Source organism: Dryobates pubescens, chromosome 20 (assembly GCF_014839835.1).
Source record: "Dryobates pubescens isolate bDryPub1 chromosome 20, bDryPub1.pri, whole genome shotgun sequence".
Classification (NCBI taxonomy): domain Eukaryota; kingdom Metazoa; phylum Chordata; class Aves; order Piciformes; family Picidae; genus Dryobates; species Dryobates pubescens.
In genome coordinates this window covers 9,835,296-9,849,657 of record NC_071631.1, presented here as the reverse complement: position 1 = coordinate 9,849,657, position 14,362 = coordinate 9,835,296, and the positions used below count along the sequence as shown (strand labels likewise).

At 44.8% G+C, this 14,362-nt stretch overlaps 1 protein-coding gene across 1 annotated transcript in view; it reads right to left on the bottom strand.

Annotated features, from left to right (window-relative positions):
* Positions 1-516: 516 nt before the first annotated feature.
* The window catches only part of ANKFN1 (ankyrin repeat and fibronectin type III domain containing 1), a 58,857-nt gene continuing 45,011 nt past the window's right edge, over positions 517-14,362 (bottom strand). Inside the window, exons 13-18 of the mRNA XM_054170476.1 lie at positions 13,897-14,063; positions 12,199-12,349; positions 10,213-10,381; positions 6,541-6,707; positions 3,151-3,370; positions 517-1,599 (exon numbers count right to left, since the gene is read on the bottom strand). Coding sequence (XP_054026451.1) covers positions 806-1,599; positions 3,151-3,370; positions 6,541-6,707; positions 10,213-10,381; positions 12,199-12,349; positions 13,897-14,063 — 1,668 coding nt within the window. The 3' untranslated portion in view covers positions 517-805. The remainder of the gene's footprint in view (positions 1,600-3,150; positions 3,371-6,540; positions 6,708-10,212; positions 10,382-12,198; positions 12,350-13,896; positions 14,064-14,362) is intronic.

The following is a 14,362-nucleotide window of genomic DNA, read 5'->3' as shown; positions in this document are numbered from 1 at the left end:
AGGCAACTCGTTGCAATGCTTTGAGAGTGATGCCAGCCTAAGGAAGTGCCCTCTGCTGCAGTGGGCAGAGGAAAACACTTTGAGCTCACTTAGAGCCTCCATATTGTTCCTTCATAACATGGCCTCATTCTGCCTGTGCTTGACCTCCAAGTTTCATCTCCTAAGCTTTTAGAATAACTTACTTCTTATATCGCTTGAAGTCTAAGCTCCTGAAAAACCCCACTGTGATGATCATGTCAGGCTCTGTCAGCACTCAGAGACAGTGCTGACTGCAGATTCTAGGTCTTGAAAGAAGTTTCATCTCTCTCCAAGTGGCTGGAACCTCTAGACCAGTTAGAGCTTCAGTTTTCTGTAACCCAAAATCCATTTAAGAAGGCTGAGAAATGGAAAACATTCTAGGAAATGGTGCCAAACAAGTTAATAGAAGTTTGGGGTACAGTCCTAAGGTGAGGACATCAAGGATAGTGCAGTTTCTGCTAGCTTGCAGGCAGAACTGCTCATGCTTCAAAGTGTGCATGCTCAGAGTAGTGTGGACATCAAGAGAACTGCAAACCCTGGCAAGCAGATTTGCAGGCACAGAATTGTTCTGTTGGGTGGTGACTGTGAGGACTCCACTGCCAAACTGCAAATGCCAATACCAACGCTTGTATCATGACATACCCCTGTAAGAGCAGAAATTTGGGGATGAAGACAAAAGGTGAGGATCCCCTGGGTGGCAGGAGTTGTCATTTCAGGAGCTGGAGCTTTAGCAGTGGTTTTGAAAGCACAGCCCTGTGTGCATGGTGCTCCCTGTCTTGCCATGGGGTTAAAGAGTGCTGCTGAAGACTTCTGAGAGAGCAGAACCTGCCTGGTCATCTGGACCTGTTCTCTGTTGCATAGCACTGTGCACATCCCTGTCTTCTACAGACTGTGTGCTCATGGCCCAGGATTTGCCCTCTTCATCCAGAAATGTTTTGTAAGGCTCCACCTGTATCCTGTGGATGTCCGGCCTTGATTCCTCATACTTGCCTTTCCCATCCTCTGGAAGGCTGGATGCATGAGGTAAGAAAGTGCTCTGAGTCCCATCGAGGGGAATCTTTAGCTGCTCACGAGAGGTAGGTTCTGGAGACAGATCTGAAGATCTGATGAGGTGCTGGGTGTAGACCCCCTCGGACAGGGAGCCAGCCTGCGTCTCGCTGTGCACACGCATCCAGCGGTGCTGCCGGCTGAAGTAGTTGTAGTGTTGATGTTTCCCCAGCTTTTTTTTTCCCAAAAAGCCCAGTGGCTGCTTGGAGCTGGAGGACTTGTCTGTGCTTCTGGATGTCAGCCCTGCCAGGGTTAGGTTGCTCACAGACTCAGTGCAACACTCAGTGTTGGCTTCACAGGTGCCACACTCTGTCACCCCTTCTTTCAGCGTCAGGCAAGGCTTCATGTCATGGATTTGGAGAACATCAGGGGCACTGCCACCCAGGCCACTGCCTGCCTGCTGGCTGATGTCATGGGAGGAGGAGTAGAGCAGATCGAGTTCTCTGGGGCTTAGTGCATCGCTGGAGTCATAGTCACTGTCGGTAGGAAGGAACACTTCAGAGCAACCTTCTTCGTCTGAGCAGGGCTGGGAATCTGCAAAGACAAATGATCAATACTATGAAGACAGGCACAGGAAAGAAACTGCTGAATGGTCATTTCTGTGTTATTGTTGTTGATCCTGTTATTATCATCATCATTATTATCATCATCATAATTATTATTATTTAATTATTATTTCCTACTTGAGAATGAGATCTACAGTTCTGCAAATGTGTGTGTGTGTGTGTGTGTTTCCTCTGTGGAATTGTCTGTGGGCCAAAGGTGACAGCAGAGACAACAGTCAGGGAGGATTTACAGATGTATTAGAGCAGCAGTGGGAGAACTGGGAAAACCAAAAAGGATTCACTTACAGGGAAGAATTTGCATTTTGACTAAGTTCTGAAAGAACCACAGAATCCTAGAGTGGCTCTGGTTGGAAGGGACCTCAGAGACCATCAACCCCAACCTCCCCACCATGGGCAGGGTTAGGATTTCTTTTTGTTTAATCTAATCAGGGTAGATTTATTCATTTTCCTTGACTATATGAAACTGCCAATTTAATAAAACCCAAATGATTTCAACCCAAATGCCCATGGCAGTTGTTTAGTGCAGCCTCTGTTGTTTTTTTCCCCTACTATTTCATTTACTCATTGCTTAAAAACAGCTCAGCAGAATGATGGCTTACATCTTTTTGCCAAAGTCCTTCCTGATTTTGTTAGCAAATTAGGTGCTACTGTTTAATTTGCTTCATCTTTATTTGCTGTGATCCATTTCTTTCCTCAGTTCACTTTCCCAGCTGCTCAGAGAAGCAATAATGGTCAATGAGGTGGGTGCTTATTTGTGTGATGCTCTGCTTTAAAGTGCTGTTCTGAAGCATTGAGAACACTGAGCTGTGTGAAAGTGACTGGTAAATCACATTGGCCTGCTGGCACTGAAATTTGCCCTGTCAAAACAAAGCAAGAGGAGCAGATGAAAGAATTGCTCCAATGTGGGAAGAAAATGGCTGTGACAGCAGAGAAACAGGAGGTGACAAATGGAGACTATGGAAAAGTCTGACTCAGAACCTGGAAAAAATGATTGGAAAGTGTGGTGAAGAACAGAGAGAGACATGAGGGACAAGAAAGGATCAATAGCTTTTGCCCTTAGATTCCTGGAGAGCTTTTGCCAAGGTTCTTTACTACAGGTTGTGAAGCAATGAAGCTGTGACCGAGATGAAGCTCCCTCCATCAATAGTAGTTTGTTGGGGTACACAGCAGGTGCAGCAGTCAGCTTTCACTGTGGATGGATTTGACTCATTCCAGCCATCATAGAGAAGTCACTGAGAGCACTTGTCCCTTCCAACCTGTTCATTAAATGCTCTGCAACAGCGAAGTGACAAAGCTGGATGGTGGTGATTATTGTGAGTAGTTGGAAACAAAAAAATGATTGTAGAAGGATCTCAGGACACTGAGTGGCAAATGACTTTTAACGTGATTGTTGAAGTACCTCTGCAAGGGGGGCGTGGGGGTGGGAAATCACTGCTTTTCTAAAAAGATATACAAGAATTGCTATAAATAAAGGTGAGCTCAAAGATCTCATTTGGTGAACAAAGCAAAAGTCTCTTACCACTCACAGCTTTTCTCCTCTGGATTCTGGCCTCGGGTGAAGGGGGAGGTGAAGGAAGACAATCAAGATGTGAAGAGGTTGAGCTGATCTTCTTCTGAGAGTGTACTTCTGAAAGGTCCACAAGCTTCTTAATGGGCAGGCCAGCTGCTGGCTGTTTGTATCGTGCATACTGCAGTGCTTCTGTGATCCATCTCATCTCCCTCCAGATCTCATCAATTTGCTGTGGAGACAAAAATGGTGACAAGTACAGCTCAGTCCTCACCTAAGTGTGTACTTTCTTCAAGTGCCCAAGTCACTGCCAGCAGATGTCCTCATGGGACACTTCAGACTCAGGTGGTCTGAACTGCCTTTGGTTGGGTGCTTGTTCTCCTCCACCACTGCAGAGGCTGCTGGAGACACTTAGGTACCTTAATTAATAACCTGTGGTTTGGAGGGGTGAATCCAGGCCTAAACTCTGACATGGAATGAAAATGAAAATTGTCTCTTGGTGAGTTTTGTAGCACACTGGAAAGCTGGTTTCATACTGTACTGGGATGAAAAGCAGACTTCTTAAGCATCCTCACAAACCCAGGATTCTGTTCAAAAGCAGAGTGCTTAGGGCAAACCTGGTTATTAATGGAGTAAAGCTACACAAACATGTGGAAGAACAGATATAAATGGAGGGCTGAAGCACAGCTATGAGCCAAACTGCAGGTTTCTCCCTTAGCATCACCGTGGTCTGCACATATTTTAAGAGTACAAAGCTAGGCTGAGAGTTCTACACCATGCCTGTCAATGGCAGTAAGAGACAAGTGCCTGAATCAATAGCAGCAGATAGATTTAAATATTGATGACACTTGAGAGTCTTCTGATAATGGAATACTTTTGCCATCTCCAAGCAGTTCAAGATCTCTGATGACTGAGCAAATGTTGCTGCGGCCAGCAAAGGGCAGTAGCTGTGAGTGTGATATCTTTCTGCTGCAGTGTCCCTTCTAGAACTTTCCCTGTGCTTCTCTTCCTGCAAGACTCTGCACTTAAAGGAGTGACTTTCATGTCAATGTCGCAGTGTTTAAAGGAAAGTGCTTTGCAGCTACACCAGCAGCAGCAAGGCAGAGTGAGAACCCTGGGTGGGTAAATGGACAGGCAGAAGTGAGAGGCACCTGATGTTATCAGAGTATTATCAAGCTGGGAAGTAACAGAGGAATCAGATGGAAGCAGGCTGCAGGCTGATGAGTTCTATGATGAGTTCTCCAGCACAAACTCCACGCTGGAGATGCTGCTTCAAAAATGTGCCTTCAAAGTGTGACATTTATTGCCAAGGGATACTGTAGATGCCAGATTAGCTAGGCCAGCTCCTGATGAGCCATGGTGGAGGCAGGATAGCTGCACAGATGGATCTTTGTTTTGACCTAGTATGGCCATTTTTATGTAAAGGTGAAATCCCTACTCCAATGATGTCAGCGCAAGCCTTGCCACTGAATTAATTTGAGCTAAGAATATACACTGATAAGAATAGCAAATGATTCAGGGATTAATTCATAATCCTACATCATTGCAAGACTTCAGTGCAGCACCATGAGGAAAATGCCAGTTAGCAAACATCTCACCTATTTGCATGTGGGGATCTTTCCTTTATGTGATCCTTGTTCAACCGCAGACTACAACCACCCCACATGCAGTTAAAGCACCATCCTGGTGGGTTCCCTCCTGCTGTCTCCTGGGAAAAGGGACCAAGCATTTTAATGCCCTGTGCTTTTTTTTTTTACAGTGTAGGAACGTTTGAAGCATTGTGCTATATAAAGCACAGCTTAACTTCAGGTTTAGCTCCAGTGGCTGTAGGTTTCTGTTCTTGCTGTGCACCCCGGGTACCTTATCTGCTGCTTAGGGTTGGTTTGGGGTTTTTTAAGGATTTTTTTTAACTTTTAAGTTGCCTTCTGACTCCTTTTCAGAACCACACTTATACAGACTGCCTTGCTCTTTACAATGTTCGGTTTGTGTAGTGACTTCAACACTGTCTTAGATCTAGGATCACACAAATGCTCTTGCGGTTTCGTGGTCACCCCTGAAGGCTGCGGTATGTGGTGGGCTGAGATCTTTTTGCCAATAGGTGGAATGCAGCTGGTTTTCATTCGAGAGGAAACCTGACAAGGCCAATACACTGTCACAATAATTCAGCACAAAACACTGAAGTTTCAAACGTTCTCCCCTCTTTTCCCAGTGTACATATGTGACTCAGACACTTTGGGAGCAGAGGAACACAGAGCTGCCTGTGCGGAGCAGGAGCATTAATATACATAGGCTCAGTTTTGATGGGAAGGAGAAAAATGTTCCCAATTCTTCTGCAGACTGGGGAAAAAAAAGCTGGATTTTCTGCCTGTGAGAACAAGAAGATGAGAAGATGATTGAGCAGTGAAAGTACAATGGAACATTCCTCTCTGCCCTGCTGCAGGTTGCCAGAAGCTCCAAAGCGGACAAGGCAAAGGGGGATCTGAAGTCAGAGCAGAGAAGAACAGAACATTATCATCTTGTTCATACTTTTGGAGGGCCAAACATAATATCAATAGGATAAGTGGTTGTTTTGGCCTCTGTTCCAATCAAAGGTGGCTTGATTATTAGGAATATAGAGCTATAAAGTCATCTGCACCTCCCTTGCAGAAAGACAGATCACCCATGTCCATGGATGCAGCCTGCAAAGGTCATGAGTTTCGTCTATAAATAACCTGTGGCCATAACAGCTTGCAAAGGACAGGCCCTGCTGTGCTGCTCAGTGGGGTGCAGGGCAAGATCCCTGAGCTGGGAGCAGTAAAGGAAAATCATTGTGTGGGAGAGGGAGTAAGCAAGGTAGACAAGCATGATAACATCTGGGGGACTGAAGCAGCATCGCTGCAGGGTGCTGGACAGACTCACAGATGCTTTTTGGGGTTGCTTTGCCACCTTCAACGCAGAGCTGCTTGTGTCACTGTGGAACTGCTGCTGAAGATTGTACCCACAACTGAGTGGGAATTTTCTTCTTTTTTTGTGTGTGTGTGTTTTAATTGGCAATTTATCCTGACAAAGAGAGCAAAACTCTCAGGCAGAGGAAGGGCCAAGCATGGCAGAGGCTTAGCCCACGCTGGCTGGGGGTGGGTTTTACAAGCAGACTGACACGTTGCTTTATAACAGCCTAGTGTAGCTGTCATTTGATTTCACCCATAAAACCCCTTGTATAAAAGCAACAACCAAGGAAATCGTGTTCTGGGCTTGGATTTCATCAAACCAGAATTGCACTTTTGATACAACTGCTCCTTTTATGATGTCTGTGAATAATTCTCCATTTAGATTGCGAATTACAGACCTGTGCCTATTTTTTTTTTTTTGTTTAAAGAAAGCCACCTTAAAATCTCCTTGGAATAGCCAGGAACAGACTGTTACCTGTATGTAGTCCATAACTTGCTGGTGTCTTTGTTTGGCTGCAGCGACTTCACTGTCTGAAATTGCTTCCCTCAGGGACTGCTGGGTTTTCAGAGAGTCCAGCTCTATGACAGCAGAGAGGCGGCAATACAGGCTTAGAAATTTTTCCTTGTAACAGCAAAAATGAACTGTGAAAAGACCAAGTGCAAAGGAAACGTTGTTAGATCCCAGCTGTGTATGAAATATGAAATCCTCAGCTTTCAGAACACAAATTGTACTAAAGTTTAATTGCTAACTCTCGCTGGATGGGTGACTTGAAGCTAGGTATAAATAATAGAGGCTGTGGTTCTCCGCTCGTTTGCGCTGCACCCATTTCAAAGGGGTCATTTCTAATTCATCTCTAAGTGAAGGGATAAGCAGGTCCTTAGTATGCAACTCCAGAGGCTGTCTTGCCCTTGATAGCTTTAATCAGAAAGGCTGTTTCTGAGGCTTTTATAGCTCATCACTTCTTTTATCAAGACAATAGTGACACGACTGGAAAATGGAACTCATCTGTTTGGGTTTTATTGTTAATTGAGTGTTTCAGAAGCAAGCATGGTTTCCAAGGCTGATAACTCTCTCTTGGGCTAGGCCAGCTGAATTCAGGAGCTGCAGTTGTAAAGGGCTTGACAGGAAAAGCATTTCAGTGGTATCACAGTTTGGGGGAAACAATTAAATCTCGTTGAGGTGTTCTCACACATCATCCTCTGAACTGTCATGCAGAAGGGGAACACAGAAAGTTCAGACTTAGAATCACAGAATGGTTTGAGTTGGAAAGGACCTTAAAGATCATCCAGTTTCAACCCTCTGCCATGGGCAGGGACAACTCCTGCTAGACCAGGCTGCTCAAGGCCCCATCCAACCTGGCTTCTTCCAACATGTCCTCTTGGCTTTGTATAATTTGACGTTGGAGTGGCCCAGAGCTGTCTGAGCTACCTCAAACAGAGGTAACTAGCAGAGAGAGAAGAGCCTTGGTGTCATGGAGCCCTACCGATGGTCATTTACCTGGCCTCTTACAGCTCCATCACTGCAGAAGCTGCTCAGGCAAAACTTCTCTCTTTGGGGTATCTCTAGACATCCCAAAACTTGCTGAGGAGGACAAGCTTTCAGCAGTACTTCCCCACGCATTAGTGCCTCCAGAAATGCAAGTAAATATGATCCAGCAGTGAGTGCCAGCTGGCGTACTGCTGCCAGCTTTTCTGGATTGTGGCATGGTGTTTTCCAGGGTGTTTCATGTACAAAGTGCATGCATTCTTCTTATCATAAATATTAAATAAGAGATAAAACCCTGTGCCAAGTGTCCACTCATCCCTTGCAAACAACATGGTAGCAATAAAGGAGGAGGATTTCTCCAGCTCAGAAATCCACTCACAGAAATCTCACTAGCAAAGCAATAAAGGCTTCAGCTGAACATAGAAACCCCACCAAAAAGAGTGAGGGAAAGAATTCTCCCTTCTGCCTTCCCAGTGATGCCAAGATACTGCAGGGATCTGGCCTGAACAGTGTGTGGTCTTGCAGTATATATGCCATATGTGGTGGACTCCTGAGTGAATTACAGCCGTGGTTTCAGCTCCAGTGCTGAAGTTTCTGCCCTTTGTGGTTTTTAAGTCAGACCCTTTAATGTTACTTTAACAAATGTTGCTTCAACGTAGTCTTTTGTGGTTATGCAATTATATAGTTGGTAGCCACCAGTTAATGGGGAATGGAAGCTTCTAATATTTGAGATGTGAATCACAGTCACTTTATAGAAGATCAGGGGTACATCTATAATAAGTCATGTAGACATGCCATCTGCCTTTGGCCAGAGGATTGCTTGCTTCCAAAAATACTCAGAAGGAAAATTCAGCTTTCCATACAGTTTTCTCCACCATCAACTGCTTTCCCACTACAACAACAACACTGAACAGAGAGGTCTGCACTCTGAATGCCTTTTGAGAAGGTTGCTCTGTCGGGTGTCCCTCTGCAGCACATCGTCCCAGGAGTTGATGGGATGCAAATTGTGTCCCAGAAGTGAGGTGACTTCTGCCCTTGGCCTGTGTAGCATGCAATGAGAGTTAATGGCCTGCAAAGCCTCAGCAGAGGTGAGGATGCTTCATGCATTGGCTGGCACAGTGGGGGCAGCAGCCACCCCTCACAGGGAGATGGGATGTGCTCCCTGCACAGGGTCTAACTGCAGGTTGCAGCGCTACATGTCAAGAAGGTGGTGAGCCTAGCTTTAGGGTGCTACAGCCATGGCCATACCACCCAAAGCACTCAACTAACCCTCCTTCTTAGCTAGCTTAGTTCTCTTCTGAAGGGGTAACCTCTCCTTGGCATCCCACACCAGTGTCTGTGCCACTCATAATGTAAAGGCAGCTCAGCCATCATCTGTCCTTCCACGAGCAGCATTTCCCCCCCAGACTGTCACAGGCACCACTTTGTGTGCTCTGGCTGATGTGACATGAACATCATTGGATTTTCCTGCCTGATCCAAATGAGATTTGTGTTGCTGGATGATAGTAGGTCATGGATCCATTGTGACTGAAGGGAAGTAGTTTGGTAAGAGCCTCCATTAACATCTAATCATTGGTCTCCTTCCTTAGTGACTCAACAGCACTGAGCAAAGATATGGAGGGAATGGGATGGTAGTGCTGGCAAGTGAACACCTGAGAGATCACTGAGGACACAGCTGCCACCAGAGAGCTGTTCTGTAGTGGCTCCTTGTGTACTGAGTCCATTAGTTTTGGCTCACATCTTTCCCTCTTCTCCAAGGCAAGGAAAGAAAGATATCCAATTTTACAGGCCAGAGGGAAGCAGAGGAGACAAATGTGTAAGGCTCAGCGGCCCCATACTTACAATATTCTTTCTAAAAAACTATTAAGTCTTTATGAGCTGCTTTTATGTGGAACCTTTCTTTTCTCCGTGGACCAAAGAAGAAGAAATGAAAACTAGATGACCTTGAAGCTAATGCATCTTATACCTTCTGGGAGACAGCTGGAAAACTCTGCTTTGGGGAAGGGCTAGCCATTCAGCCACGCAGTGGAACAAGAGGGATGAATCTGCTGGCAGCACAGGATGTGGTCCCTAAAGAAGCAGATCCAAGTTTTGGCTTTTTTCACAACAGGCTTTTCCTGCCCCATGGCAACAGGACTGAGCCCCCTCCATGATTTCATGAATCAGAAGGAAAAAGATGAGCCTCATGCAGGAAACTCCACTCAGCCCTATGCCAAAGCTGTGAGGCAGTCAGACCTGGAGCAGGACCATCAGCAATCAGGAACTGCAGGAATTCTCCTCTCCAAAACATCTGATTATTAGTGTGGCAATTTAGAGGGATGGGGTGGTTTGTTTTTTTTTGCATCCCCTTTCACACTGTGTCATGTGCAGCTTTCTGGTTCTGGTTGTGCAAGAACATCATCTCACAGCTAGGCTCATGGACACTGGACAACTGTGGGCTTTGCTCTCTGCTTTGCATTTCAATAATGATTGCCACAGTCTATGCTTTAACTGCCTTGCAGCCTCTGTAACTTGTACACAGTTATAGGGAGGGCTGTTGCCAAAGCCATCATGTGATTTATTGACTCTCCACTGGGACAAGGGGGGGAAAACAGATACAACTTTGTGATTTTATTATAAGGAGACTGGGTTAATATTTCTAGGTGAAGCAAGCTACTATACCGAGTTCAAACATCTGAAGAGGGAGGTTAAGAAATCCTGAGTGTGGGGTGTAAGGATTATTCTGTCCTGGGGCAGTGCAGACGTCGTCTGAGGCAGGGAGCAGGAGAAGAAAGGAGACATTGTGACCCAGTTCCAACACCTCCTGTGTGTACAGACGGAAGTGCTTAGCCTGTAGAGGGACACGCGCGGGGGGGAAGAAATGGGAGAGAATTACAACATGGCACTTACATAAACAACACCCCCAATGATATAAAACATTAAAGAAAATTTGCACAACATCAAGCTTGGAATTTTTATAAAACATAAATATTTGGGGGGGGGGAAAGACCCTAAATGTGGATTCGTGTCACTACATAAAATAAAGATTTAAAGCTGCAATGTTCCACATTAAAACAACACAGGCAGGCACAAGCCCCCCCGCCCCCCCCCCTGAAAACAACATTTATGTTTCTTATTAGGCAGAAAATGATCACATGCCATGTGCTTTTCAAGATTATGATTGCATAATTATGTGAAAACATGAAAATGGATTCAATTAAAAACCTTTAAGATTCAATTTGGGGTTGGTTAAGAGAAGTATGCAGCTCTCCCTCAACATAGCACTGGAAAGGTTTAACAAGTGCTGCAGCACGAGAAAATGGCACACACAGGAGTTGGCCTGAGGCTGCTGTGGAGCTGCTGTGTGCAGCTCTGCCTCGTACCCTGGGTGTGCACCAGGCTCACTGTCCAATATTCTGTTTACCACAAACCCAGTAAAAAATGCAGACGTAATTCTGCTGAATTAAAAAGTCAATTCATTAACATAAAAGTGGGGTCCTGAGTCATCAAAACATTTACAAGGGTCTCTAACTGCAAGGTCATGTTTCTGTCTCTCTCCTGCACAATGGAAGAGCCTAACTGCTTGGCAGGCCTGCAGCCTGCTGCACAGTGATGGAAATATTTGAATCCCTAGCTAAAACAAAAAAAAAAAAAGAAGAAAGAAAGAAAAAAAATATGCACAAAAGCTTTAACCTGCAAGAAAATACAGTAGCAAAGAAGCTGTACAGAGCCCTATTGAGTTGGAGGGACTGGCCACAAGGCAGCACACCATCTGTCTTCATTTGGGATTTGCTTGAGTCTTACTTGGCTCTTCCCAGGCTAGAAGGTGCAGCACTGATGGATTCCTTTTTAAAAGCAAAGCCTAAACCTTTCAAAAATCAAGAGATGTGGAACCAGATGAATTTATTTTAAGGCCACATCTTTCTAGCTGCACAAACAGATGTTGAAGTGAATATTAAGATGATTTACTTCTGCTTGAAGCCCTCTTTACCCTTGTAGACCAAAATAAAATGGAATTCATGTAAACAAGAAACAAACTCCTTAGCTTTTTTTTTTTTTTTCATGGCTCTTTCACATCATAGATTAACCTCCCTGGCTTTATTTATTCACATATGCATTGCTTGTGCCTAAATGTAAATGCAGAAGCCAGATAGGTCTCCTCACCCACTGCAATCTGGAGGTCTGGAACTATGTTTTACAAGTGCTACATTTCTCTGTGTGTAAAACAATAGTAGAATGCTGTGTCTTCAGCAGGCCTTCCATACACCCTCCCTCTCACCTCCAGAAGAACCATCAGTTGTCCTGTTTGCCTGGAAGCCTATCAATTTTTCTTTGCCAGCTGGGTGAAGAAGTTCACAATTACTATTTGTGTGCAAAAGTGCTTATTTGCACCCCTACCCGAAGCTGCACAAATGGGCTAGCAGACACCAAGCTAGGAGCTAATGGAAAATATGTGCCTTGATCCTTACATGCCCAAATATCCAGGGGAAGAGTTGTTTCAGTGAAGATGTTCCTCACCCACATTTAGAATAATGGAATACAAAACTCCTCAGCTTTTCTTTCCTTGCCAGCTGTACCATTTAATCCCTACTTGCAAGACACACAGTTTGTAGCTTTGTGTGATAAACAGCACAAAGGAAAGGTGATAAACAGCACAAAGGAAAATACCTGATGCAGAGGTAGATTGATCTGTTTAAGGAGAGCTTTCACTGCCATCTGGAGCTCATACAAGAACAATTGAGTAGGGCAGTCTGAAGTATGATCCATACTTTCCACAGATTCTGAGCCAGAAAGTGTTTGGATCCATTCCCACTCATCTCTGTATGTTGAGTCAAGTTAAAATTAGAAATATAACAAAAGTTCAGTGCACAAGCAGGAATTCAGTGTATGTGCATTTGGGATCTGTTGATAGTTTAATCCTCATATAGCAAAACATTCCAACCTTGTGCAGTCTTGATTGTTTGTTGTTAAAAAAATATCTAAACTTTGCAAAGTTTAATTTTTCTAGCACATGCACATCAGGCTGAGCATTCCTTGCAAACCTCTGCAAGTCCAACTGCCTTTGAAATGTTTCACTAGGGTTTCCTCACTCCAGGTTTCCTTTTTCACATAGCTCCACTCTCTATCTGCCACAGCATTCTCAAAAGCATGCATTGGAAATGGCAACAGTGACAACCAGCAGGAGGTTTAATTTCTGTGACAGACTCTCTTGTACTCACTGGAGCCAAAGAACTTCCTGGTTTACTCAAGACATATCCATGCTAGAGCTGATAAATATGGGAATCATCTTTCTGGATCAAATCCTTAATTCACCCTGCCCAGTATTCAGCCTTGACAAGCAGCCAGCACCAAACAGTCAAGAAAAAGAGCACAGGAAACCCCACTACAAGACAAGTAGTAGATGTGGTTTGATTTGCTCCAAAAATAAAGGTCTTGAACTTCAAGAGTCAGAGGCTGTGATAAACTCTGAAGCACTCAGCTTTAGATTCCTTCCAATATTGTTGGTGGTATTAATACTACATCAATACTACATGTTGTTGGTATTGCTTCTACACTCCTTGCTATCCATATAGATACCCAGCTCCTTTTTTTCCTCATGTGAAATTATCAGCTGGTTGCTGAAATGCTATGGCATGAGAAAGCTTCAGAAGAAAAGCCAACAAAATGTGTTGCCACGAGGACAGTAGTTGGTAGTACAGAGAAGTGCCCTCGCCCAGCAGATAAGGGAAGCAGTGGACCAAGGGCAGATGGCTTTCCCCAGAGCACACCAGTTCAGTGGCTGAGAACAGGTTTGAATGTTTGCAGTTACTGCTTGCTGTGGATTAGAGCAAGAAACCAACTGTCACACAAAGAATACCCAGAAAAATCACCACCACATCTTATGGTCAGTGAAAATCGACAGAAAGGCTGACACTGAATTCACTGGCATAGGGCTACAGGCTATGAACTTCCTAGGAGATATCTGGAAGATTCTCAGCACTGAGCACAATCTGAGTGACCACAGAATACTGCCCTTAAAACCCAGGGGGCTCACAAGTCCATGTGCTGGACTGGCCTTCAGAGAGGTGCTGGGCTCCATGCTGACAGGTTGTCTAGGGATGTGGTTGGGGCCCCATCCCTGGAGACATTCAGGCTCTGACTTGATGTGGCCCTGGGCAGCCTGCTCTAGCTGCAGGGGTTTGGACAAGATGAGCTGTGAGGGTCACTTCCAACCTGATGCAATCTGTGAAGCTGTGTACCCACCTGAGCCAAGATATGCTGGCACCTACAACTTTGCTATGGCTTTTAAATTTGATCAGTTTCGACTGAAAGCAAACATCCTCTCTCTCCAGCTGTGTGTGCAAGCTCAGAAATAAATACACTTACTTGGAGACATTGCTGTTGTCTCGGACTTTAACGTGACACAGGACATTAGGCAACTTCTGCAGCACCAGCACTTTGATTTGGTCCACAGAGCTGCAGAGTTTAAGGTAACCCAGGTACAAGCCTGGAGGGAGGCGCTGCTGACTTCGTTTGTGATAGGAAAGTATGTCCTGTTTTAAGAGAAACAAAATCTTCTTTTTATTTATTTATTCTTCCTACCCCCACCCCCATAAGCAGAAGAGTTTGAGATCAAAAAGCATCAACCGTTTTGACAGCCGACTCTCTGTTTCAAGTGTTCACGATTCACAAAGCATTTCAGCACATCCTTAAGCATATAAATAATCTCTGGGAGTTTGGATGCACTTGGACAACTTTTTCACTTGAAGCCCCACGCAAGTTCCCTGTGATCCCCACCTCATGCAGGAACTGGCTCTATAAACCTGAGATTTCACTCTTCTATACCGCTGTA